The sequence below is a fragment of the Haemorhous mexicanus genome, assembly GCF_027477595.1.
Source record: "Haemorhous mexicanus isolate bHaeMex1 chromosome 29 unlocalized genomic scaffold, bHaeMex1.pri scaffold_193_ctg1, whole genome shotgun sequence".
Classification (NCBI taxonomy): Eukaryota; Metazoa; Chordata; class Aves; order Passeriformes; family Fringillidae; genus Haemorhous; species Haemorhous mexicanus.
The window spans coordinates 1-24,482 of record NW_026775981.1 but is presented as its reverse complement, the minus strand read 5'-3'; the positions used below and the strand labels follow the sequence as shown (position 1 = coordinate 24,482).

At 50.5% G+C, this 24,482-nt stretch overlaps 1 protein-coding gene across 2 annotated transcripts; it reads left to right on the top strand.

Moving 5' to 3' along the window:
- The first annotated feature begins 602 nt into the window (after positions 1-602).
- Positions 603-24,476, top strand: SLC25A42 (solute carrier family 25 member 42). 2 transcript variants are annotated; one of them, XM_059837312.1, is made up of 8 exons: positions 603-670; positions 10,929-11,045; positions 13,448-13,559; positions 14,296-14,321; positions 16,937-17,103; positions 18,965-19,081; positions 19,779-19,930; positions 23,241-24,476. In XM_059837312.1, the coding sequence occupies exons 2-8, from the start codon at positions 10,968-10,970 to the stop codon at positions 23,564-23,566; spliced, it is 978 nt and encodes a 325-aa protein (XP_059693295.1). In that variant the 5' UTR covers positions 603-670; positions 10,929-10,967; the 3' UTR covers positions 23,567-24,476. The 2 variants fall into 2 exon arrangements, with proteins under 2 accessions (XP_059693295.1, XP_059693294.1); XM_059837311.1 differs by lacking the exons at positions 603-670; positions 23,241-24,476 and adding an exon at positions 20,952-21,493 and having other exon boundaries at positions 8,238-11,045; positions 19,751-19,930.
- Positions 24,477-24,482: the final 6 nt, after the last annotated feature.

Below are 24,482 nucleotides of genomic sequence, written 5' to 3'. Positions count from 1 at the left end.
CCAAAGGCTGCGGGAGAATCAAACCCGCCGGATTTCATTCCTTCCCCTTTCACCGAGAGTTGCTGGAGCTCAGCTCCCACCGCCACTGCCCGGGGTTTGAGCCCGGAGGGGCCGCGGGGACCGGGCAGAGCCCCGGCCTGCGGGACACCGGATCCCCGGGCGGGATCTCCGCGCCCCGCACCGCTGCTGCAGCGTGGAACCGGGCGGGATTGCCGCTCCTCGAGCCGGGCACTCGCCGGTGCCCCGGGCGGGCTCTTTGGGCTCTCCGCGGTGCCGTTCGGTGTCGCCGCTGTGCCGTTCGGGGTCCCGGGCAGTCCCCGCGGTGCCGTTCGGGGTCCCGGGCAGTCCCCGCGGTGCCGTTTCGGTGTCCCGGAGGGGCCGTTCGGTGTCCCGGGCTCTCCCCCGGGCCCGGCCGCGCTCCCCGCCCCCGCACCGAGCACTCCCCGCCCGCCCCGTGCTGCTACCGGCGCCCCGCCTCTTGCCGCGCCCCTTCCTCATCCCATTGGCTCCTTTATCTGTCAATCCTTACCGCATAACCAATCCCCGTGCACAGGGCTCTGCCCCCGCCGCGCCGATTGGCCGCGCCCCGGGGCGGGCCCCGCCTCCCGCGGCGCAGCGGGGGCGGCCTGGCGGCGGCGGACGCGGCCGGGGCGGACGCGCAGCGGAGCCGGTGAGTGCGGGACCGACCGGGGCGGCCCCGCCGCGGCCCCAGCGCCACGGCCCGGCCGCCGAGGCCCGGCCGGCCGCGCGCGTTGCGGCGGCGCGAGGCTCCGGGTGACATTGCCGCGGCCTCCCGGGGGTCACCCCGTGCCGGCCGGGCCCGCGGGGCTCAGGCGCGGCCGCCTCGGTGCGCTCGGGAGTGCGGGGCGGCGGCGGCGGCGAGCGGGGCCGGGCTGAGCTGCGGGGGAGCCCCGCCGGCCTTGGCTGCGTTCGCTCCGGGCTGCGGCACCGCGCGGGAGGCCCGGCCCGGGCTGAGCGAGGGCTCCGGGAGGGGCTGAGTGAGGGCTGCGCTTCCCCCCTGCTCCTTTTCCCCCTGCTCCTTTTCCCCCCAGCTCCTTTTCCCCCTGCTCCTTTTCCCCCCAGGTCCTTTTCCCCCAGCTCCTTTTCCCCCTGCTCCTTTTCCCCCCAGCTCCTTTTCCCCCAGCTCCTTTTCCCCCAGCTCCTTTTCCCCCAGCTCCTTTTCCCCCAGCTCCTTTCCCCCCAGCTCCTTTTCCCCCTGCTCCTTTTCCCCCTGCTCCTTTTCCCCCTGCTCCTTTTCCCCCAGCTCCTTTTCCCCTCTGCTCCTTTTCCCCTCTGCTCCTTTTCCCCCCAGCTCCTTTTCCCCCTGCTCCTTTTCCCTGCCTTCTTCCCTTGCTCTTTTCCCTGCTCCTTTCCCCTTGCTTTCCTCCTCCTTCCCTTTCCCTGCTTTCCCCACCTGTTCTCAGGTCCCCTGCCTGTTTCCTCTGCCTTTCCAGCCCCTGCTTTCCCTGTTTCCCACACTTTCCTGTCCCCAACCTGCCCTGCTCCCGCCTTGCCGTCCCCTCTCTGTGCCCTGCCACCTCCCCAGCCTGTCCCAGTGTCCCTTTTTGTGCCCTGCCACCTCCCCAGCCTGTCCCAGTGTCCCTTTTTGTGCCCTTTTCCTTCCCAGTCTGTCCCAGTGTCCCTGTCTGTGCCCTGCCACCTTCCCAGTGTGTACCGGTGTCCCTTTTCCTGCTCTGCCACCCCCAGTGTCCCTTGCCCTGCCACCTTCCCAGCCTGTCCCAGTGTCCCTTTTCCTTCCTTGTGTGTCCCAGTGTCCCTGTCTGTGCCCTGCCACCTTCCCAGTGTGTCCCGGTGTCCCTTTTCCTTCCCAGCCTGTCCAAGTGTCCCTTTTCCTTCCCAGCCTGTCCCAGTGTCCCTTTCCCTGCCCCGCCACCCTCCCTCTGTCCCCAGCTCTGTCCCCACCCACCCCAGGTGACAAATGCGATTTCTTTGCTCGTTCCAACCCCCGAGCAGCCGGAATTCCCCCCCGGGGCGGTTCCCGTGCGGTGGGGACAGGGATCCCCCTGCCACCTTCCCAGCGTGTCCCAGTGTCCCTTTTTGTGCCCTGCCACCTGCCCAGCCTGTCCCAGTGTCCCTTTTTGTGCCCTGCCACCTTTCCAGTGTGTCCCAGTGTCCCTTTTCCTTCCCTTTTCCTTCCCAGTGTGTCCCAGTGTCCCTTTTTCTGCCCTGCCACCTTCTCAGCGTGTCCCACTGTCCCTCTCTGTGCCCTGCCACCTTCCCAGTGTCCCTTTTCCTTCCCAGTATGTCCCACTGTCCCTCTCCGTGCCCTGCCACCTTCCCAGCGTGTCCCAGTGTCCCTTTTTGTGCCCTGCCACCTTCCCAGTGTGTCCCGGTGTCCCTCTCTGTGCCCTGCCACTCCCAGTGTCCCTCTCCATGCCCTGCCACCTTCCCAGTGTCCCTTTTCCTTCCCAGCCTGTCCCAGTGTCCCTTTTTCTGCCCTGCCACCTTCCCAGCCTGTCCCAGTGTCCCTTTTCCTGCCCAGCCTGTCCCAGTGTCCCTTTTTCTGCCCTGCCACCTTCCCAGCGTGTCCCAGTGTCCCTTTCCCTGTCCAGCCTGTCCCAGTGTCCCTTTTCCTTCCCAGCCTGTCCCACTGTCCCTCTTCGTGCCCTGCCACCTTCCCAGTGTCCCTTTTCCTTCCCAGTGTGTCCCAGTGTCCCTCTCCGTGCCCTGCCACCTTCCCAGCGTGTCCCAGTGTCCCTTTCCCTGTCCAGCCTGTCCCAGTGTCCCTTTTCCTTCCCAGTATGTCCCACTGTCCCTTTTTCTGCCCTGCCACCTTCCCAGTGTGTCCCGGTGTCCCTCTCCGTGCCCTGCCACCTTCCCAGTGTGTCCCAGTGTCCCTTTTTGTGCCCTGCCACCTTTCCAGTGTGTCCCGGTGTCCCTTTTTCTGCCCTGCCACCTTCTCAGCGTGTCCCACTGTCCCTCTCCGTGCCCTGCCACCTTCCCAGTGTCCCTTTCCCTGCCCAGCCTGTCCCAGTGTCCCTTTTCCTTCCCAGCCTGTCCCACTGTCCCTCTCTGTGCCCTGCCACCTTCCCAGCCTGTCCCAGTGTCCCTGTCTGTGCTCTGCCACCTTCCCAATGTCCCTTTCCCTGTCCAGCCTGTCCCAGTGTCCCTTTCCCTGTCCATCCTGTCCCACTGTCCCTCTCCGTGCCCTGCCACCTTCCCAGTGTCCCTTTTCCTTCCCAGTGTGTCCCAGTGTCCCTCTCCGTGCCCTGCCACCTTCCCAGCGTGTCCCAGTGTCCCTTTCCCTGTCCAGCCTGTCCCAGTGTCCCTTTTCCTTCCCAGTATGTCCCACTGTCCCTTTTTCTGCCCTGCCACCTTCCCAGTGTGTCCCAGTGTCCCTTTTTGTGCCCTGCCACCTTCCCAGTGTGTCCCAGTGTCCCTTTTTGTGCCCTGCCACCTTTCCAGTGTGTCCCAGTGTCCCTTTTCCTTCCCAGCATGTCCCAGTGTGTCCCACTGTCCCTTTCCCTGCCCACCCTGTCCCGGTGTCCCTTTCCCTGCACGGGGCTGTGAAAATGAAATTATCAGCAATAAAAAGAACCAAAACCCCAAATCCTCCCCCAGATCCCCTCTCGGCCCTCCCGGGACCCCCCGGGCTCGCTCTGGAGCTGGAATTGCCTGAAATTGGCCAAATTCCACCCAAACCGTCCGGGGCTGCCGGGGGCACCTCTGGGCCTCGGGGCTTCTCCACTTTTCAGGGGATTTTCCCTTTTTAAATGGATTTTCTCCCTTTTTCCTGTGCCTTTATGGACTTTTTTTCCTTTTTAAATATATTTTCTCCCTTTTTCCTGTGTCTTTATGAACTTTTTTCCCATTTTAAATGGATTTTCTCCCTTTTTCCTGTGTCTTATGAACTTTTTTCCCATTTTAAATGGATTTTCTCCCTTTTTCCTGTGTCTTTATGGACATTTTTTCCATTTTAAATGGATTTTCCCATTTTTTCTGTGTCTTTATGGATCCCCCCTCCTTTTTCCTGTGTCTTTATGGACTTTTTTTCCTTTATAAATGGATTTTCCCCCTTTTTTCTGTGTCTTTATGGACTTTTTTTCCTTTTTAAATGGATTTTCTCTCTTTTTCCTGTGTCTTTATGGACTTTTTTTCCTTTTTAAATGGATTTTCTCCTTTTTTTCTGTATCTTTATGGATTTTTTCCCCTTTTCTGTGTCTGTTGTTGGTGTTTTTTCCCTCCTGATCTGGGATGCTTTTGGAAGCTGCATCACCCTGAGTGTCTGTGGGTTTGATGGTGCAGCTGCATTTTATTTTATTTTATTTTAGTTATTTTTTATTTTATTTATTTTTATTTTTTATTTTATTTTTTATTTTATTTTATTTTTATTTTATTTTTATTTTATTTTTATTTTATTTATTTTTTTATTTTATTTTATTTCATTTTTATTTTATTTTATTTATTTTTATTTATTTTTATTTTATTTTATTTTATTTTATTTTATTTTATTTTATTTTATTTATTTTTTATTATTTTATTTTATTTTTATTTTATTTTATTTTTATTTTATTTTATTTCATTTTTATTTTATTTTATTTTTATATTTTATTTTATTTTATTTTATTTTTATTTGGATAATCTCATTTTCACAGCCCCTTTTTTTCCACTTCAAAAAGTGACTCGAAAAACTCACTTTAGATTTTTTTTCTTGTGAATGAATTTTGTTTTATTTCTTTATCATGAATAACAGCAATTGTGCTGCTTGATTTCCCAGAAAATAATCAAATTTAAGTTCAATTTTCCCAGAAAATAATAAAATTTAAATTCAGTGTTTTCCCCAGAAAACAATCAAATTTTAATTCAACTTTTTTTCCAGAAAATAATCAAATTTAAATTAAATTTTTTCCTACCCCCCCTCTGCTGCCATTTCTCCCTTTGGGGACCTCCTGTCTGGCTTTGGGAAATGTTATATTTTAATTTTATATTTAATATATTTTCTATTTTCTATTTTTATATATATATATATATATATATATATATACTAATTATATAATTTTATATTTTTATTTTATATTTAATATATTTTCTATTTTCTATTTTTAATATATATATACTAATTATATAATTTTATATTTTAATTTTAAATTATACTTAATATAATAATTTTCTATTTTAATTTTATATATATATATATATATATATATATAAATTTTTAAAAATTATTTTATTTTAGTTTTGTTTTATTTCTGTGCTGGGGTGGCACCACAAAAATTAGATTATTTTCTGGAAAAAAATTGAATTTCCCCCATGAGAAAATCCTGATTTAATCCAATTTTTTTAGGGTATTTTCTTGGGGAAAAAAAGGAATTTTTTGGTGCTAAGGGAGGGGTTGGGGTGGTTTTTTTTCCTGGAAAAAGGAGAATTGAGCCCGCCCTGAGATAAAAGTGCTGCTGATAAGGGCAGAGCTGGGGGTGCTCTGCTGACTCCAGATCCCTGGGAATGGGGAAATAATGGGGAAAATGGGAATAATTGAATAATGGGAATAATCAGAATAATGGGAATAATGGAATAATGGGAAAAATGGGGAAAATCAGAATAATGGGAATAATCAGAATAATGGGAATAATCAGAATAATCAAAATAATGGGAAAAATCTGATAATGGGAATAATGGGAATAATCTGAATAATCAGAATAATGGGAATAATGGAATAATGGGAAAAATGGGGAAAATCAGAATAATGGGAATAATCAGAATAATGGGAATAATTGAATAATGGGAATAATGGGAGTAATGGAAATAATTTAATAATGGGGATAATGGGGAAAATCTGATAATGGGAATAATTTAATAATGAGAATAATCTAATAATCAAAATAATGGGAAAAATCTGATAATGGGAATAATGGGAAAAATGGGAATAATCAGAATAATGGGAATAATTGAATAATGGGAATAATGGGAGTAATGGAAATAATTTAATAATGGGAATAATGGGAATAATCAGAATAATGGGAATAATCAGAATAATGGGAATAATCAGAATAATGGGAATAAGTGAATAATGGGAATAAGTGAATAATGGGAATAATGGGGAAAATCTGATAATGGGAAAAATGGAAATAATCTGAATAATGGGAATAATCTGATAATGGGAAAAATGGGAATAATCAGAATAATGGGAATAATCTAATAATGGGAATAATGGGAATAATATAATAATGGGAACAATCAGAATAATGGGAATAGAATAATCTGAATAATTTGAATAATCTGAATAGTGGGAATAATCTAATAATGGGAATAATGGGAATAATGGGAATAATCTGAACAATGGGAATAAGCAGAATAATCAAGCAGAAGAGTCAGAATAATCAGAATAATTGCTCTGTTTGTCATTGCCAGGGTTCCCTCTGCTGGCTCCCAAATCCCTGGGAAAAATGGGAATATTGGGAAAAGTCAGAATAATGGGAATAATTTGAATAATCTGAGTAATGGACATAATCAGAATAATGGGAATAGTCAGAATAATCTGAATAATTTGAATAATCTGAATAATGGGAATAGTCAGAATAATGGGAATAATCTAATAATGGGAATAATGGGAATAATCTGAACAATGGGAATAAGCAGAATAATCTGAATAATTTGAATAATCTGAATAATGGGAATAATCTAATAATGGGAATAGTCAGAATAATGGGAATAATCAGAATAATCTGGATAATGGCTCTGTGGCTGTGGGAAGGACAATTATTCTGATTATTCCCATTATTCTGATTATCCCCATTATTAGATTATTCCATTATTCAGATTATTCCCATTATTCTGATTATTCCCATTATTCTGCTTATTCCCATTATTAGATTATCCCCATTATTCAGATTATTCAGATTCTTCTGATTATTCCCATTATTCTGATTATTCCATTATTAGATTATTCCCATTATTCAGATTATTCCCATTATTAGATTATCCCCATTATTCTGATTATTCCCATTATTCTGATTATTCCCATTATTAGATTATCCCCATTATTCAGATTATTCCCATTATTCTGATTATTCCCATTATTCTGCTTATTCCATTATTAGATTATCCCCATTATTCTGATTATTCCCTTATTAGATTATCCCCATTATTCTGCTTATTCCATTATTAGATTATCCCCATTATTCTGCTTATTCCCATTATTAGATTATCCCCATTATTCAGATTATTCTGATTATTCCCATTATTCCCAGGCTCTACAAATTGACACCAAACCTGTGAATTCAGCCTGAATTTTAAGATAATTTTTGGTTTTTGTGGCTCCAGTGTGAATTCCTGGTCAGAATAAACCCCTGACATCAGCACCCAGCCATGGGGCCAGCAGAAGGGAATAAAAATAAGCCATAAATAAATAGAAATCAATTTATTTTTGCCCTGGAGCCCGTGTAAATGGAGCACACAAACAGGTGTTTGTGGCTCAGGCACTAAAAATAGAAAAGGAATGTGGCTGAACAGGATAAAAGGGAATTTTGTGGAATAAATGATGCCAAAATAAATCCAGCCTTAATTCCAGCATCAAACTGGGCACATTTCCTTTCAGGCCTCTCTTCCTCAGCTGTTATAATTTAAAAGAAAATTGCATTTTGCATTCCTGAGCCCTTTAGCACCGTTTCTATTTGTGGGTGAGGGGGGGAAAAGAGGAGGGTTATTTTTATTTTTTGGCAGGGATAAATCTGCTATTGTGACCTACATTTATTGCAGGGATAAAAATCTGCACCTGGGATTTCCTATTTAAAAAAAAAAATTAAAATAAAAGGGAATTTTACAACAAATAAAAATGTAAAGGTGTAAATCCAAGGGTGCTTGTCGAGGAGTGGGAAGGGAAGGAAATGACTGCAGGTCATTAGAATTAATTAGGAATAATTAGAAATAATTAATGATGGTTCTGGATGGTCTCTGCTCCTGGTGCTTGGGGGTTTTGGTTGGCTGGGTGTGAGGGGAGGGAATTTTCCAGCAGTGCTCTGGGGTGTCTGAAATCTGCTTTTATCCCTCCCTGGGTTCCCCAACACCCCTGGGGATGGGGAATCCCTGGCTGTGGGGATTCCCGAATTTCCTGGGGCTTTGGGAAGGGAGGAGAAGCTTTGGGGGGAGCAAAGTGGGGCCTGGAGGGGGGTGACAAAAGAGAGGGAGGGAGGAAAGGGGGAGCAGCTTCCCACAGGGAATTGGGAAACTGGGGAGGGCTTGGAACAGCTCCAGGTGGGGGGTGGGAGGAGATGATCCTAAAAATCCTCATTGTTAATTCTGGGGGAATTAATTGGGGAGGAATTTTAGGAATTTTGGCTGTGGGAATTTTGGTGGGGATGGAATTCCCAGAGGAGCCGTGGCTGCCCCATCCCTGGAAGCACCCAAGGCTGGCTTGGAACAGCTCGAGGTGGTGGAAGGTGTGAGATGGGATGAGATGATCCTAAAAGTTCTCATCATTAATTCTGGGAGAATTAACTGGGGAGGAATTTTAGGAATTTTGGCTGTGGGAATTTTGGAGGGGATGGAATTCCCAGAGGAGCCGTGGCTGCCCCATCCCAAAGCTGGGTCAGAGCAGCTCGAGGTGATGGAAAATGTGGGGTGGGATGAGATGATCCTAAAAGTCCTCATCATTAATTCTGGGAGAATTAATTGGGGAGGAATTTTAGGAATTTTGGCTGTGGGAATTTTGGTGCTGAGGGAATTCCCAGAGGAGCTGTGGCCGCCCCATCCCTGGAAGCACCCAGGGCTGGCTTGGAACAGCTCAGGGTGGTGGAAAGTGTGAGATGGGATGAGATGATCCTAAAAGTTCTCATTGTTAATTCTGGGAGAATTAATTGGGGAGGAATTTTAGGAATTTTGGCTGAGGGAATTTTGGTGAGGATGGAATTCCCAGAGGAGCCGTGGCCCATCCCAAAGCTGGGTCAGAGCAGCTCGAGGTGGTGGAAGGTGTGAGATGGGATGAAATGATCCTAAAAATCCTCATTGTTAATTCTGGGGGAATTAATTGGGGAGGAATTTTAGGAATTTTGGCTGTGGGAATTTTGGTGCTGAGGGAATTCCCAGAGGAGCCGTGGCCGCCCCATCCCAAGGCCGGGTCAGAGCAGCTGGAGGTGGTGGAAGGTGTGGGGTGGGATGAGGTGATCCTAAAGCCCTCCCTGCCCCAAATCATCATTAATTCTGGGATAATTAACAGCCTCCAGGTGTGTTTTCCCCACTTTGGGGCCAGGACGAGGCTCCTTGATCCCAAACTGGTCACGCCAGGCAAGGCTGAGCTTTGTGGTTGGAATCTGCTGCCAGGCCTGGGCAGTGAGGGCTGGCATGAATTGATGAGGGGAAAAAAATCAGGTCAGCACATCTGAGAGGTGCTGACAGGCAGGAAGTACCTGAGATTGTCAAAAAAAGGAGGAAAAAGAGGCTGGGAATGGTTTTTTTATCCCCATGTTGTGGCCGAGGTTTGGCAGGCAGCAGAGGGAGGGAAGTGCTGGGGGTGAGAGGTGCCTGAATTCAGGAATTCTCATTTCCTCATCAAATATCCCTTGCAGGGTTTCACCTTCCAAGGTGGGGCTGTTGGAGCAGCTCTGGGGCTCAGAAAAGGGATTTTTGTCCTTGCAGAGCCCCTCTGTGAAGATTCCAGGCTGAACAAGCTGCAGAAAGTCACAGCTAAAAAAAAGCAAATTATTCCATTTCAATAGAATTATTCCTTCATCCACACTCTGCAGCCAAGGTCAGGCTGACCTTTCCTCTCGTGGCTTGAGTTTGGGAAGATCTCAGAGCAGGAAAAACCTTTCCCTGGGAGGAAAGGGACTCCTGGAAGGCAGCAGATCAAATCCAGAATGGCCTTTGTGGCACGTGTGAGGCACTGGATCCCTCCCTGCCCAAAAATAACCTCCCCCTGCTCCTGGGGAAACTCATTCCTGGGACTATTTTTTCCCCTTTTTCCAGAGGGTTTTAAATTTCCACCTTCCCTCTCTGGTGTCTCCTTCAGCAGTCCCAAGGAGCCAAAAATGCTCCCTGGGAGAGGGCAGGATCTGCTCCTTTTCCCTGGAAATTCTGGATATTTTAAATTTCCACCTGCCACCAAAAATGCTCCCTGGGACAGGGCAGGATCTGCTCCTTTTCTCTGGGAATTCTGGATATTTTAAATTTCCACCTGCCACCAAAAATGCTCCCTGGGACAGGGCAGGATCTGCTCCTTTTCCCTGGAAATTCTGGATATTTTCAATTTCCACCTGCCACCAAAGTGCTCACTGGGACAGGGCAGGATCTGCTCCTTTTCCCTGGAAATTTTGGATATTTTAAATTTCCACCTGCCACCAAAAATGCTCCCTGGGACAGGGCAGGATCTGCTCCTTTTCCCTGGAAATTCTGGATATTTTAAATTTCCACCTGCCACCAAAAATGCTCCCTGGGACAGGGCAGGATCTGCTCCTTTTCTCTGGGAATTCTGGATATTTTAAATTTCCACCTGCCTCCAAAGTGCCCACTGGGACAAGGCAGGATCTGCTCTTTTTCACTGGGAATTTTGGATATTTTCAATTTCCACCTGCCACCAAAGTGCTCCCTGGGAGAGGGCAGGATCTGCTCCTTTTCTCTGGGAATTCTGGATATTTTAAATTTCCACCTGCCACCAAAAATGCTCCCTTGGAGAGGGCAGGATCTGCTCCTTTTCCCTGGAAATTCTGGATATTTTGGTGGTTTATTGCAGCTGAGTTCTTTGTGGCCTGAGAAGGGTTGATATAATGGCACAGTTTTTATCTGGCACCCCCTAAAAATCCATTTACACCTTAAAGGAAGGAAAAGGATCCTGGCAATGCCCTTTTCCTGGCAATTGGGAGAGGAATTTCCAGCTGAAAATGGCCCTGGGGGTGGGTCACTCCCCATCCCTGTGCTCTATCCCCGGGTATTTCCCATTTTTGACCTTTTCCCTTTGGTTTTTGGGTTGCATTTAGGAGCTGGAGCTCTGCTGGCCCCGTGGCAGTGTGACTGGTATGGGTAATGGTGTGAGAGAAGGTCCAGTGGAATTCCAGAGGGATGTGGAGCCCGTCCCAGCCCGGATTCCTGCAGAGGTGAGAGCAGGGCTGGGCCTGCAGAGCAGCTCCAGGGAGGGAATTCACCCCTCTCAGGTGAGAGCCCACCTGCAAGGACCTGGAGGGCTTGGGGCCAGCCCAGAGGACAGTTCCCAGTGACAGGGCCATTCCCAGTGACACACAGGACAGTTCCCAGTGACAGGGCCATTCCCAGTGACACACAGGACAGTTCCCAGTGACAGGACCATTCCCAGTGACAGGACAGTTCCCAGTGACAGGACCATTCCCAGTGACACACAGGACAGTTCCCAGTGACACACAGGACAGTTCCCAGTGACAGGGCCATTCCCAGTGACACCCAGGACAGTTCCCAGTGACAAACTGGCCCGTTCCCAGTGACAGGACCATTCCCAGTGACACACAGGACAGTTCCCAGTGACAAACTGGCCGGTTCCCAGTGACAGGACCATTCCCAGTGACACACAGGACCATTCCCAGTGACACACAGGACAGTTCCCAGTGACAGGGCCATTCCCAGTGACACACAGGACAGTTCCCAGTGACACACAGCACCATTCCCAGTGACAGGATAGTTCCCAGTGACAGGGCCATTCCCAGTGACACACAGGACAGTTCCCAGTGACAGCACCATTCCCAGTGACACACAGCACCATTCCCAGTGACACACAGCACCATTCCCAGTGACACACAGGACAGTTCCCAGTGACACACAGCACCATTCCCAGTGACAGGACAGTTCCCAGTGACAGGGCCATTCCCAGTGACACACAGGGCCATTCCCAGTGACACACAGGACAGTTCCCAGTGACACACAGGACAGTTCCCAGTGACACACAGCACCATTCCCAGTGACACACAGGACAGTTCCCAGTGGCACACAGGACAGTTCCCAGTGACACACAGGACCATTCCCAGTGACAGCACCATTCCCAGTGACACACAGGACAGTTCCCAGTGACAAACTGGCCGGTTCCCAGTGACAGGGCCATTCCCAGTGACACACAGCACCATTCCCAGTGACAGGACAGTTCCCAGTGACAGGACAGTTCCCAGTGACAGGGCCATTCCCAGTGACACACAGGACAGTTCCCAGTGACAGGGCCATTCCCAGTGACACACAGGACAGTTCCCAGTGACAGGGCCATTCCCAGTGACACACAGGACAGTTCCCAGTGACAGGGTCATTCCCAGTGACACACAGCACCATTCCCAGTGACACACAGGACCATTCCCAGTGACAGGACAGTTCCCAGTGACAGGGCCATTCCCAGTGACAGGACAGTTCCCAGTGACACACAGCGCCATTCCCAGTGACACACAGCACCATTCCCAGTGACAGGACAGTTCCCAGTGACAGGACAGTTCCCAGTGACAGGGCCATTCCCAGTGACACACAGGACAGTTCCCAGTGACAGGGCCATTCCCAGTGACACACAGGACAGTTCCCAGTGACAGGGCCATTCCCAGTGACACACAGGACAGTTCCCAGTGACAGGGTCATTCCCAGTGACACACAGCACCATTCCCAGTGACAGGACAGTTCCCAGTGACAGGGCCATTCCCAGTGACACCCAGGACAGTTCCCAGTGACAAACTGGCCAGTTCCCAGTGACAGGGCCATTCCCAGTGGCACACAGGACAGTTCCCAGTGACAGGACCATTCCCAGTGGCACACAGGACAGTTCCCAGTGACAAACTGGCCAGTTCCCAGTCCAGGCTGAGCGCTCTGGGCTCTCCCTGCTCCTGGGAGCTCAGGAGAAGGGAGGTGCCTCCAGCCTCGCTGGGTCTGACCCAAATCTGGGGCTGAAGTTCACCCTTGCTTGGCTGGGGAGGGGGAATTGAGCTGACCCAGGGGTTTTGGGTCATAAACATTAACTCTGGGGTTGGGAAACACAAGGAAAATTTAACTCTGCTCCCCCACCAAGTGTCAGAAGTTCACATATCAAGCCTGGGCTTGTTCTCACTCCACAATCTCCACTGGGTTGGATTTTGTGGCTTTGTTGTTGTTCTCTGTGGGAGAAAAATGCTGATTTTATAACTGTGAGCTGTGGCAGGAATTCCAGCAGCAAAATCCCTCTCATTCCACCCAGCAGAGGGGGAAAATGCCTGGATTTCCCCTCAGGAGCTTGGGAATGGTGTGGGAATAGGGCTTGGGTGCTTCTCTTCCAGAAACTTCCCTAAAAATCGTGGGGAGGGAGAAGAAAGAGCAATAACAGGGAGAAAACAACACATGCAAGAGGAATGCTTGGAATTCTGCCTCCCAGTCCAACCAGCAATTCACTGTGCTGGAAACTCAGTGAAACATTTTGACCCAAATCCTGGCCCTGGGCTGAATGCTGCACAAAAGGTGAAATATTATTCCTTGTGGCATTGATTTTTTATTTTCTTTTTTTCCCTCTATCCAATGTTTTTTTTGCCAGGATAACCAGGAGAAGAAGAAAGTGCTGAACTCTCTGATGTCTGGGGCTCTGGCTGGGGCTGTGGCTAAAACTGCAGTGGCTCCTCTGGACAGGACAAAAATCATGTTTCAAGGTGACTCCTCTGGGCTTTTTTCTCAAATTGGTTTTAATTTTGAGCCCTTTGTGCTCATCCAGCTCCTTCCTCTGGATTTGTGGAGGCTCTGGGAAGGGAGAATTGAGCTGGGAGGGTTCCCTGCTGAAGGCTGGCTGCCCAAATTGTGTCAGCTCTGGAGCTGGAGCTGCTGCATGTCTGGATTTGTGTGCTCTGGCAGCCCTGAGTTGGCCCAGAAAATGCCATTCCTCTGAGTGGAGCAGAGACTTTCCCTGTGTCGAGCAGGATTTGGGGATTTTGGGATCTGTTGCAGTGCAATTCCTCCAATTATCCCAAAGGGAACAGCACAGGCCTTTAATTCAGTGGCCATTGGGGAAAGGCAAGAATTTTAAGCCTGGTGACGTCCCAGATTATCTGAGTTGGGCTCAGCCTAATCCCTGGCTGACATTTCATTTCGAATTGATTTCTCCTCACATGATTTCCATTCTGGGCAGAGCAAGGAGCTCTGGAATTGCTGGGATGTGGAGCAGGGGGGGCTGGGATTGCCCCCAGGACCTGAATTTTTGGGTTTTCCCAGCCAGGTTCATTTTAGGGTGGAAACATCAGGGGCACAGAGCCAGGGGATCCCCTGGAATTTGGGCATTCCTAAAATTCCCTGTTTCTTTATCTCTTATTTAGGGATTCATGGATCAATATTTATTTTTATGCCTTACAAGTCCTAATATTCTTTTTTTGATGTTGTTGTTTTTATTTTTAGTGTCTTCAAAAAGATTTTCTGCCAAGGTGAGGTGATGTCTGTCTGCTGTTGATCTGAAGTTTTTAATGAATCTTTTGTTGATATTTCATTTTTTGGGGGGATTTATCAGCAGCATTCCATGAAAACATCAAGGGAAAGACTGGGAATGGTGTTTTTAATTACAGGATTAATTAGGACAGTGATTGCTGGGGGGATTCTAACTCCAGGTTGTACCTGTGATGTGACAATAAATGTGACATCACTCAGGGCTTTGGCTTTTGGGGTCCTTTGTTTGTGCTTATAGGACCTTTTTTTGTGCTTATAGGACCTTTTTTTGTGCTTATAGGACCTTTTTTTGTGTTTATAGGACCCTTTTTTTTGTGCTTATAGGACCTTTTTATGTGCTTATAGGACCTTTTTTTTGTGTTTATAGGACTTTTTTTTGTGCTTATGGGACATTTTCTAGTGATTTGAGATGTTTAGTAGTGATTTTGGGACCTTTTCTGGTGATTTTGGGACCTTTCCTGGTGATCTTTGGACCATTTCTAGTGCTCATTCCCTTTTCCCAACCACACAGGAGTTATTCCAGCATTTATAGGGAATTAAATCCAGGATCTGATCCCTCTCCTGGCTTCCTGAGTGCTTTTTCCCTGTGCATTCCAGCTTTTCCACACGTGGTGTGTGTGATCCAAATGTTCCTGCCTGGCCCCAGGGAGATGAATTTGGGTTTGGGAAGGGGTTTTGTGCAAAATGTGCCTTCCCAGGGAGATGAATTTGGGTTTGGGAAGGGGTTTTGTGCAAAATGTGCCTTCCCTGAGAGGGAAAATGAGCCAGGCTGGGATCTAAAAATCCTTCCTTGCTCTTGCCTGGAGCTTCACTCTGCTCTCACTGGATTCTGGGATCCAGGCATGGAAATGCTCTGAAAAACAAGTGCACAGTGCAATTTCTGTAGTTTCCTTTCATTCATTTCTATTTATTTATCCATTTATTCCACACAAACTGCGTTTTAAAGCATGTGGATGTATCTGGGAGGCCATGGCAGCTCCGTGGGCAGGGGATTGGAGGGGTTAATCTGTGGGCTCAGCTCCCTGCCTGCATTCCTGCTCTCCCTGCCCCTCAGCCTGCTCCCCATGGGTGATTTATCCACTCTTATCCCCTCAGCCTGCTCCCCACGGGTGTTTTATCCACTCTTATCCCCTCAGCCTGCTCCCCACGGATGATTTATCCCCTCAGCCTGCTCCCCATGGGTGTTTTATCCACTCTTATCCCCTCAGCCTGCTCCCCACGGGTGATTTATCCACTCTTATCCCCTCGGCCTTCACCCCGTGGGTGATTTATCCATTCTTATCCCCTCAGCCTGCTCCCACGGGTGATTTATCCACTCTTATCCCCTCAGCCTGCTCCCCACGGGAGATTTATCTTCTCCCCACGGGTGATTTATCTGCTCTTATCCCCTCAGCCTTCTCCCCACGGGTGTTTTATCCCTTTGGCCTGCTCCCCACAGGTGATTTATCCACTCTTATCCCCTCAGCCTGCTCCCCACAGGTGTTTTATGCACTCTTATCCCCTTGGCCTGCTCCCCATGGGTGATTTATCCTCTCCCCATGGGTGATTTATCCACTCTTATCCCCTCAGCCTTCTCCCCGCAGGTCATTTATCCCTTCAGCCTTCTCCCCACGGGTGATTTATCTCTTTGGCCTGCTCCCCACGGGTGTTTTATCCACTCTCATCCCCTCAGCCTGCTCCCCATGGGTGATTTATCCCTTTGGCCTGCTCCCCACGGGTGTTTTATCCACTCTTATCCCCTCAGCCTGCTCCCACGGGTGTTTTATCCACTCTTATCCCCTCAGCCTTCTCCCCACAGGTGATTTATCCACTCTTATCCCCTCAGCCTGCTCCCCACGGGTGTTTTATCCACTCTTATCCCCTCAGCCTGCTCCCCACAGGTGATTTATCCCCTCAGCCTTCTCCCCACGGGTGATTTATCCCTTTGGCCTGCTCCCCACGGGTGATTTATCCACTCTTATCCCCTCAGCCTTCTCCCCACGGGTGATTTATCCCCTCAGCCTGCTCCCCATGGGTGTTTTATCCACTCTTATCCCCTCAGCCTGCTCCCCACGGGTGATTTATCCCCTCAGCCTTCTCCCCACGGGTGATTTATCCACTCTTATCCCCTCAGCCTGCTCCCACGGGTGTTTTATCCACTCTTATCCCCTCAGCCTTCTCCCCACGGGTGATTTATCCACTCTTATCCCCTCAGCCTGCTCCCCACAGGTGATTTATCCCCTCAGCCTTCTCCCCACGTGTGATTTATCCCTTTGGCCTGCTCCCCACAGGTGATTTATCCACTCTTATCCCCTCAGCCTTCTCCCCACAGGTGATTTATTCCCTCAGCCTGCTCCCCATGGGTGATTTATCCCTTTGGCCTGCTCCCCACGGGTGTTTTATCCACTCTCATCCCCTCAGCCTGCTCCCCACAGGTGATTTATCCCTTTGGCCTGCTCCCCACGGGTGTTTTATCCACTCTCATCCCCTCAGCCTGCTCCCCATGGGTGATTTATCCTCTCCCCACGGGTGATTTATTCCCTCCCCCTGCCCCTGCCCTGCTCCCCACGGGTGATTTATCCCCTTGGCCTGCTCCCACGGGTGATTTTCCCCTCAGGAAGCGTACAGGCTGATCTATCACACCTACCTCAACGAGGGCTTCTGGAGCCTCTGGAGAGGGAACTCGGCCACCATGGTGCGGGTGATCCCCTACGCCGCCATCCAGTTCTGCGCCCATGAGGAGTACAAGCAGATCCTGGGCAACTACTACGGATTCCAGGGAAAGTAAGAGGCATCGGGATCCTGCTGGGAAGCTCTGAGGGGGGAAGCTCTGAGGGGGGAAGCTCTGAGGGGGGAAGCTCTGAGGGGGGAAGCTCTGAGGGGGGAGCTCTGAGGGGGGAAGCTCTGAGGGGGGAAGCTCTGAGGGGGAAGCTCTGAGGGGGGAGCTCCAAGATGGAAGCTCTGAGGGGGGAGCTCTGAGGGGGAAGCTCCAAGATGGAAGCTCTGAGGGGGGAGCTCTGAGGGGGAAGCTCTGAGGGGGGAGCTCTGAGGGGGGAGCGCCAAGATGGAAGCTCTGAGGGGGGAAGCTCTGAGGGGGGAAGCTCTGAGGGGGGAAGCTCTGAGGGGAAAGCTCTGAGGGGGAGCTCCAAGATGGAAGCTCTGAGGGGGAAGCTCTGAGGAGAAGCTGTGAGGGGGAAGTTTCAAGATGGAAGCTCTGTGTTGAGGACTGGTAACATGACAAAAGTCACGTAGACATGCTCTGGATAGCTGAGAATTGGAAAAGTACCAGACCCAGCTAATCTGAGGCCCCGCACCTGTGAAGGCGCTATGGCCTTGAGTAGAGCTGTAGTTTGATAGCCGGATAATGTAACTGAGAGCAAAGCGTGAGAAAAGAGAGATTAAGTCCTAAAGAATGAGGGAGCAAGATAAGAATTAATATTTATAATCTAACCGATAGACTGCTTAGCTTACAGAATATGCATGAGCTTATTAGGTGTTGTGCTTAAATGTCTGATGCTCTAATCAATAAACGAAGCTTGCTGATTCTCACATTGAGGTGTCCCGAGCTTCCCTCACTGCGACAGCTCTGAGGGGGAGGTTCCAAGGGGGAAGCTCTGAGGAGAAGCTGTGAGGGGAAAGCTCTGAGGTGGAAGTTCCAAGAAGGAGGTTCCAAGGGGAAAGCTCTGAGGAGAAGCTGTGAGGGGGAAGCTCTGAGGTGGAAGCTCTGAGGAGAAGCTGTGAGGGGGAAGCTCCAAGATGGAAGCTCTGAGGAGAAGCTGTGAGGGGAAGCTCTGAGGTGGAAGTTCCAAGAAGGAGGTTCCAAGGGGAAGCTGTGAGGGGAAAGCTCTGAGGAGAAGCTGTGAGGGGGAAGCTCCAAGATGGAAGCTCTGAGGAGAAGCTGTGAGGGGGAAGCTCTGAGGTGGAAGTTCCAAGAAGGAGGTTCCAAGGGGAAGCTGTGAGGAGAAGCTGTGAGGGGGAAGCTCCAAGATGGAAGCTCTGAGGAGAAGCTGTGAGGGGGAAGCTCTGAGGAGAAGCTGTGAGGGGGAAGCTCCAAGATGGAACCTCTGAGGGGGAAGCTGTGAGAAGAAGCTCCATGGTGGGAGTTCCAAGGGGGAAAGCTCTGAGGTGGAGCTTCCAAGTTGGAAGCTTTGAGATGGAAGCTCTGAGGGAAAAGCTGTGAGGAGAAGCTCCAAGGGGGAAGCTGTGAGGGGAAATTCCGAGGGGGAAGCTCTGAGGAAGAAGATGTGGGGGGAAATTCCAAGATGGAAGCTTTGAGGTAGAAGTTCTTAGGGGAAGCTGTGAGGGGAAGTTTCAAGATGGAAGCTTTGAGGTGGAAGTTCTGAGAGGAAACTCTGAAGAGGAAGCTGTGAGGTGGAACCTTGGAGGGAGAAGCTCCGAGGGGAAGGAAACTGTGAGAGGGATGCTCCAAGGTGGAACCTTTGAGGAGAAAGCTCGGGGGTGGAAGCTCTGAGGCAGAGGAAGCTGCGAGGGGATGCTCTGGCCGAGCCCTGAGCCTCCTCTCCCCACAGATTTTCCCTGTGGGATGGCTGGGAATGCCCAGCAGGCAGAGCAGGGCCGTTCCCAGCAGCCAGGTGGGATCTGCAGCTGCAGGTGACATTTGGTCTCTTCTCTCACCCCACTCCAGGGCACTGACACCTTTCCCTCGCTTCATTGCCGGCTCCCTGGCTGGCACCACGGCTGCCATGCTCACCTACCCCCTGGACATGGTCCGTGCCCGCATGGCTGTCACACCCAAGGAGATGTAAGTGCCTCATGTGCAACTTTTTGGGTTTTTCATAAGGTCACGTGGTCTTACTGTCCTGTTTTGGGTCATTTCTTGCTGGGAGTCTTTGGTGGGATAAAGCCCCAGGGTCTGAGGCGTGCATGTGGGAGGAGATGGATACTGGGAGACCAGTTCAGGAAGACCCAAGAGAGGTGAAACCCCCTCTGAGCTGCCTGATTAGCTCGGAGCTGAATTAATTACCAATTAATCCATCAGGGAGCCCTGCTGGGAACACCCCAGCTGCTGACCAGTGCAGTGTGGTGGTGTTGGCAGGGGTCCCAGGACAAGGGAAGAGATGAGAATCTTGACTCCATGTTTCAGAAGGCTGATGTATTACTTTATGATATATATTATATTAAAAGAAAATGATATATTAAAACTATACTAAAAGAAGAGAAGAAAGGATTTCATCAGAAAGCTAGCAAGGAAAGGAAAGGAAAAGCAATGATAATAAAATCTTGTGACTGCTCACAGCCTCAACACAGGTGGCTGTCATTGGTCATCAAGTAAAAACAATTTCACATGCTGGGTAAACAATTCTCCAAATCACATTCCAAAGCAGCAAAACAGGAAGAAGCTGAAGCTTCCCAGCTTCTCAGGAGAAAAGATCCTAATGACAGGATTTTTCATAAAATATGTCTGTGACAGGTCTGCTCTCCCCGTGTCCCCACGGCAGGTACAGCAGCATTGTCCACGTCTTCATCCGGATATCCCGCGAGGAGGGGCTGAAAACCTTGTACAGGGGCTTCACCCCCACCATCCTGGGCGTCATCCCCTACGCCGGCCTCAGCTTCTTCACCTACGAGACGCTGAAGAAAGTGCACGCAGGTAAAGCCGGGAAATGCTGGAGGGTTTGGGGTGCTGGAGGGGTCTGTGCAGCTCCGGGCTGGGAACGAGGAAAGCTGCAGGAAGGAATTGTGGAGGGAGAAAGGGGAATTTCCAGGTGGAGAAGGACTTGGTTGTGCACTAAGTTGGGAGCAAAACCTGGGGAGTTGTACCTGTGACTGTCTGTAAATCACTTGGGTTTTGTTTTGTGGGACCTTTTCTAGTGATTTTGGGGACCTTTTGTAGTGATTTTGCTTGGGAGCTCAACCTGGGGAAGAAAAGCTTAGGAGAGCAACCTAGGGAAGAAAACCTGGGGAGCAAAACCTTGGGAGAACAATCTGGGGAAAATAAAACCTGAGGAACAAAACCTCAGGAGCAAAACTTGGGGAACAAAACTTTGGGATCTCAACCTGGGGAACAAAACCTGAGGGACACAACTTTGGGAGCAAAACTCAGGCAACAAAACCTTGGGAGCTCAACCTGGGGAACAAAACCTTGGGAGCTCAAGCTGAGGAACAAAACCTTGGGAGCTCAACCTGGGGAACAAAACCTTGGGAGCTCACCCTGGGGAACAAAACCTTGGGAGCTCAAGCTAGGGAACAAAACCTTGGGGAACAAAACCTGGGAAACAAAACCTTGGGAGCTCACCCTGGGGAACAAAACTTTGGGAGCTCAACCTGGGGAACAAAACCTGGGGAAGAACAAAACCTTGGGAGCTCAACCTGGGGAACAAAACCTTGGGAGCTCAACCTGGGGAACAAAACCTTGGGAGCTCAACCTTGGGAGCTCAGCCTGGGGAACAAAACCTTGGGAGCTCAAGCTGGGGAACAAAACCTTGGGAGCTCAAGCTGGGGAACAAAATTTGGGAGCTCAAGCTGGGGAACAAAACCTTGGGAGAGCAATTTGTGGGAAAACAAAACCCGGGTAACAAAACCTCAAGAGCACAACCTCAGGAAGGAGCCCTCCATCCCTCCACCCTAAACAGTGAGTGAATTCCAAGGTCCCCCTCTCTGTGTGCCCCCAGAGCACAGCGGGAAGGCGCAGCCCTCGCCCCCGGAGCGGCTGCTGTTCAGGGTAAGGGAGTGAAACCTGAGGAACAAAACTTTGGGAGCAAAACTTGGGCAACAAAACTTTGGGAGCAGAACTTAGGCAGCAAAACTTTGGGAGCTCAGCCTGGGGAACAAAACCTGAGGGACAAAACTTTGGGAGTAAAACCTTGGGAGCTCAACCTGAGGAGCAAAACTTTGGGAGTAAAACCTTGGGAGCTCACCCTGGGGAACAAAACCTTGGGAGAGCAATTTGCGGGAAAACAAAACCCGAGTGGGAAAACGAAACCTGACAAGCACAACCTCAGGATGGAGCCCTCCATCCCTCCACCCTAAACAGTGAGTGAATTCCAAGGTTCCCCCACTCTGTGTCCCCCCAGAGCACAGCGGGAAGGCGCAGCCCTCGCCCCCGGAGCGGCTGCTCTTCGGGGTGAGGGAGTGAAACCTGAGGAATGAAACTTTGGGAGCAAAACTTGGGGAACAAAACTTTGGGAGCTCAACCTGGGGAACAAAACCTGAGGGACAAAACCTTGGGAGTAAAACCTTGGGAGCTCACCCTGGGGAACAAAACCTTGGAGAGCAACTTACGGGAAAACAAAACCTGAGTGGGAAAACGAAACCTGACAAGCACAACCTCAGGAAGGAGCCCTCCATCCCTCCACCCTAAACAGTGAGTGAATTCCAAGGTCCCCCCTCTGTGTGCCCCCAGAGCACAGCGGGAAGGCGCAGCCCTCGCCCCCGGAGCGGCTGCTCTTCGGGGTGAGGGAGTGAAACCTGAGGAACAAAACTTTGGGAGCAAAACTTGGGGAACAAAACTTTGGGAGCTCAACCTGGGGAACAAAACCTGAGGGACAAAACCTTGGGAGTAAAACCTTGGGAGCTCAACCTGAGGGACAAAACCTTGGGAGTAAAACCTTGGGAGCTCCACCTGAGGAGCAAAACTTTGGGAGCTCACCCTGGGGAACAAAACCTTGGGAGAGCAACTTGCGGGAAAACAAAACCCGCGTAACAAAACCTCAGGAGCACAACCTCAGGAAGGAGCCCTCCATCCCTCCACCCTAAACAGTGAGTGAATTCCAAGGTCCCCCCTCTGTGTGCCCCCAGAGCACAGCGGGAAGGCGCAGCCCTCGCCCCCGGAGCGGCTGCTGTTCGGGGTGAGGGAGTGAAACCTGAGGAACAAAACTTTGGGAGCAAAACTTGGGCAACAAAACTTTGGGAGCAGAACTTAGGCAGCAAAACTTTGGAAGCTCAACCTGGGGAACAAAACCTGAGGGACAAAACCTTGGGAGTAAAACGTTGGGAGCTCAACCTGAGAAGCAAAACCTTGGGAGCTCATCCTGGGGAACAAAACCTTGGGAGAGCAATTTGCGGGAAAACAAAACCCGGGTGACAAAACGAAACCTGACAAGCACAACCTCAGGAAGGAGCCCTCCATCCCTCCACCCTAAACAGTGAGTGAATTCCAAGGTTCCCCCCTCTGTGTGCCCCCAGAGCACAGCGGGAAGGCGCAGCCCTCGCCCCCGGAGCGGCTGCTGTTCGGGGTGAGGGAGTGAAACCTGAGGAACAAAACTTTGGGAGCAAAACTTGGGGAACAAAACTTTGGGAGCAAAACTTTGGGAGCTCAACCTGGGGAACAAAACTTTGGGAGCTCAACCTGGGGAACAAAACCTGAGGGACAAAACTTTGGGAGTAAAACCTTGGGAGCTCAACCTGAGGGACAAAACCTTGGGAGTAAAACCTTGGGAGCTCAACCTGAGGAGCAAAACTTTGGGAGCTCATCCTGGGGAACAAAACCTTGGGAGAGCAACTTGCGGGAAAACAAAACCCGAGTGGGAAAACCTCAGGAGCACAACCTCAGGAAGGAGCCCTCCATCCCTCCACCCTAAACAGTGAGTGAATTCCAAGATCCCCCCTCTGTGTGCCCCCAGAGCACAGCGGGAAGGCGCAGCCCTCGCCCCCGGAGCGGCTGCTGTTCAGGGTGAGGGAGTGAAACCTGAGGAACGAAACTTTGGGAGCAAAACTTGGGGAACAAAACTTTGGGAGCAAAACTTGGGGAACAAAACTTTGGGAGCTCAACCTGGGGAACAAAACCTGAGGGACAAAACTTTGGGAGTAAAACCTTGGGAGCTCACCCTGGGGAACAAAACCTTGGGAGAGCAACTTGCGGGGAAACAAAACCTGACGAGCACAACCTCAGGAAGGAGCCCTCCATCCCTCCACCCTAAACAGTGAGTGAATTCCAAGGTTCCCCCCTCTGTGTCCCCCAGAGCACAGCGGGAAGGCGCAGCCCTCGCCCCCGGAGCGGCTGCTCTTCGGGGCGTGCGCCGGCCTCATCGGGCAGTCGGCCTCGTACCCTCTGGACGTGGTGCGGCGCCGCATGCAGACGGCCGGCGTGCTGGGCCACACCTACAGCTCCATCCTGCTCACCATGAAGGACATCGTCAGGGAGGAGGGACTCATCAGGGGGCTGTACAAAGGGCTCAGCATGAACTGGGTGAAGGGCCCCATCGCCGTGGGGATCAGCTTCACCACCTTCGACCTGACGCAGATCCTGCTCCGCAAGCTGCAGCACGGCCCCGGCCTCGAGAGGTAGTGGCTTCATGTAGAAAGAGCAGTTCGTTCTTCCCTGGCCTCCCACGTGCTCCTGCAGCTGGGAACTCACCCGTTTGTTGGGGTTTTTTTTCCTGTTGTTCCTGGATTGGTGGGTTTTTTTTTTCCCCTTTTTAATTTGGAAGCCTAACCGTTCCCTAAGTGAAAAACTCCCGATCCTGCAGAGCTGAGTCCTCCAAAGCAGCTGCCTCGCCCTTCTGATGGATTCTGCCCCCAGGAGTGGAGCCTCCCCACCCCACCTGTGCTGCTCCTGGCTCCTCACCTGGCTCTCCGTGGGCAGATGGAGGCGGTGGATGATGGAAGAGGGGGCTCAGAGCTGTGGGGAAGGAACCCCTGGATCTGGGAAGGGGCAGTTTTGTAGCTCCCTACATTCTGCCAAGTGCAATATCCCAGTGTAGCCCGTAGGGAATTCCAGATTCCCCCGGGCTGTGAAAGCAGGGCAGAGCAGGCCCAGGACACTACACTTGTTCCAAAAGCTGAATGTTTCCTCTGGCTGGGAATGCTGCCCTTTTCCCATGGATTTCCTTGCTTTTGGGTTGAGCTGCATCAATGTCCCTCGTTTGTGGTGTCCCTCTGAGATTACCAAAGACTGGAGGCAGCAGAGGAGGGGAGTTCTGAGCCCTTTGATAAAGGAAATTTTCCTCTGCGTGCTGTCGGTGTCGCCGAGCAAGGGCTGTGCCTGGATTCCCAAACTGGATCCACTCCAGCTGCATCTGTGTTTCCCTCTGTGCCACCCTGCCCTGGAGAGGCAGCGTTTTCCAGGGCTGCAGGCACTGAGGGAGGAGGTGTTCCATCCTCCAAACCCCCCCAAATGTTTGTTTCAGTCAGTGTTATCACTGCTCTATGCACCGTGGGAGAACAAACCCTGCTGCAGCCTGGGCTGTCCCCAAACAAAGCTG

What these genes read in the sequence shown, in the direction of transcription:
- SLC25A42 (XM_059837311.1), top strand. Translation starts at nt 10,968, where the DNA reads ATGGGTAATGGTGTGAGAGAAGGTCCAGTGGAATTCCAGAGGGATGTG. An exon ending in TACTACGGATTCCAGGGAAA is followed by an intron (nt 17,104 to 18,964) that starts GTAAGAGGCATC and finishes ACCCCACTCCAG; the next exon opens with GGCACTGACACCTTTCCCTC. An exon ending in GCTGAAGAAAGTGCACGCAG is followed by an intron (nt 19,931 to 20,951) that starts GTAAAGCCGGGA and finishes GTGTGCCCCCAG; the next exon opens with AGCACAGCGGGAAGGCGCAG.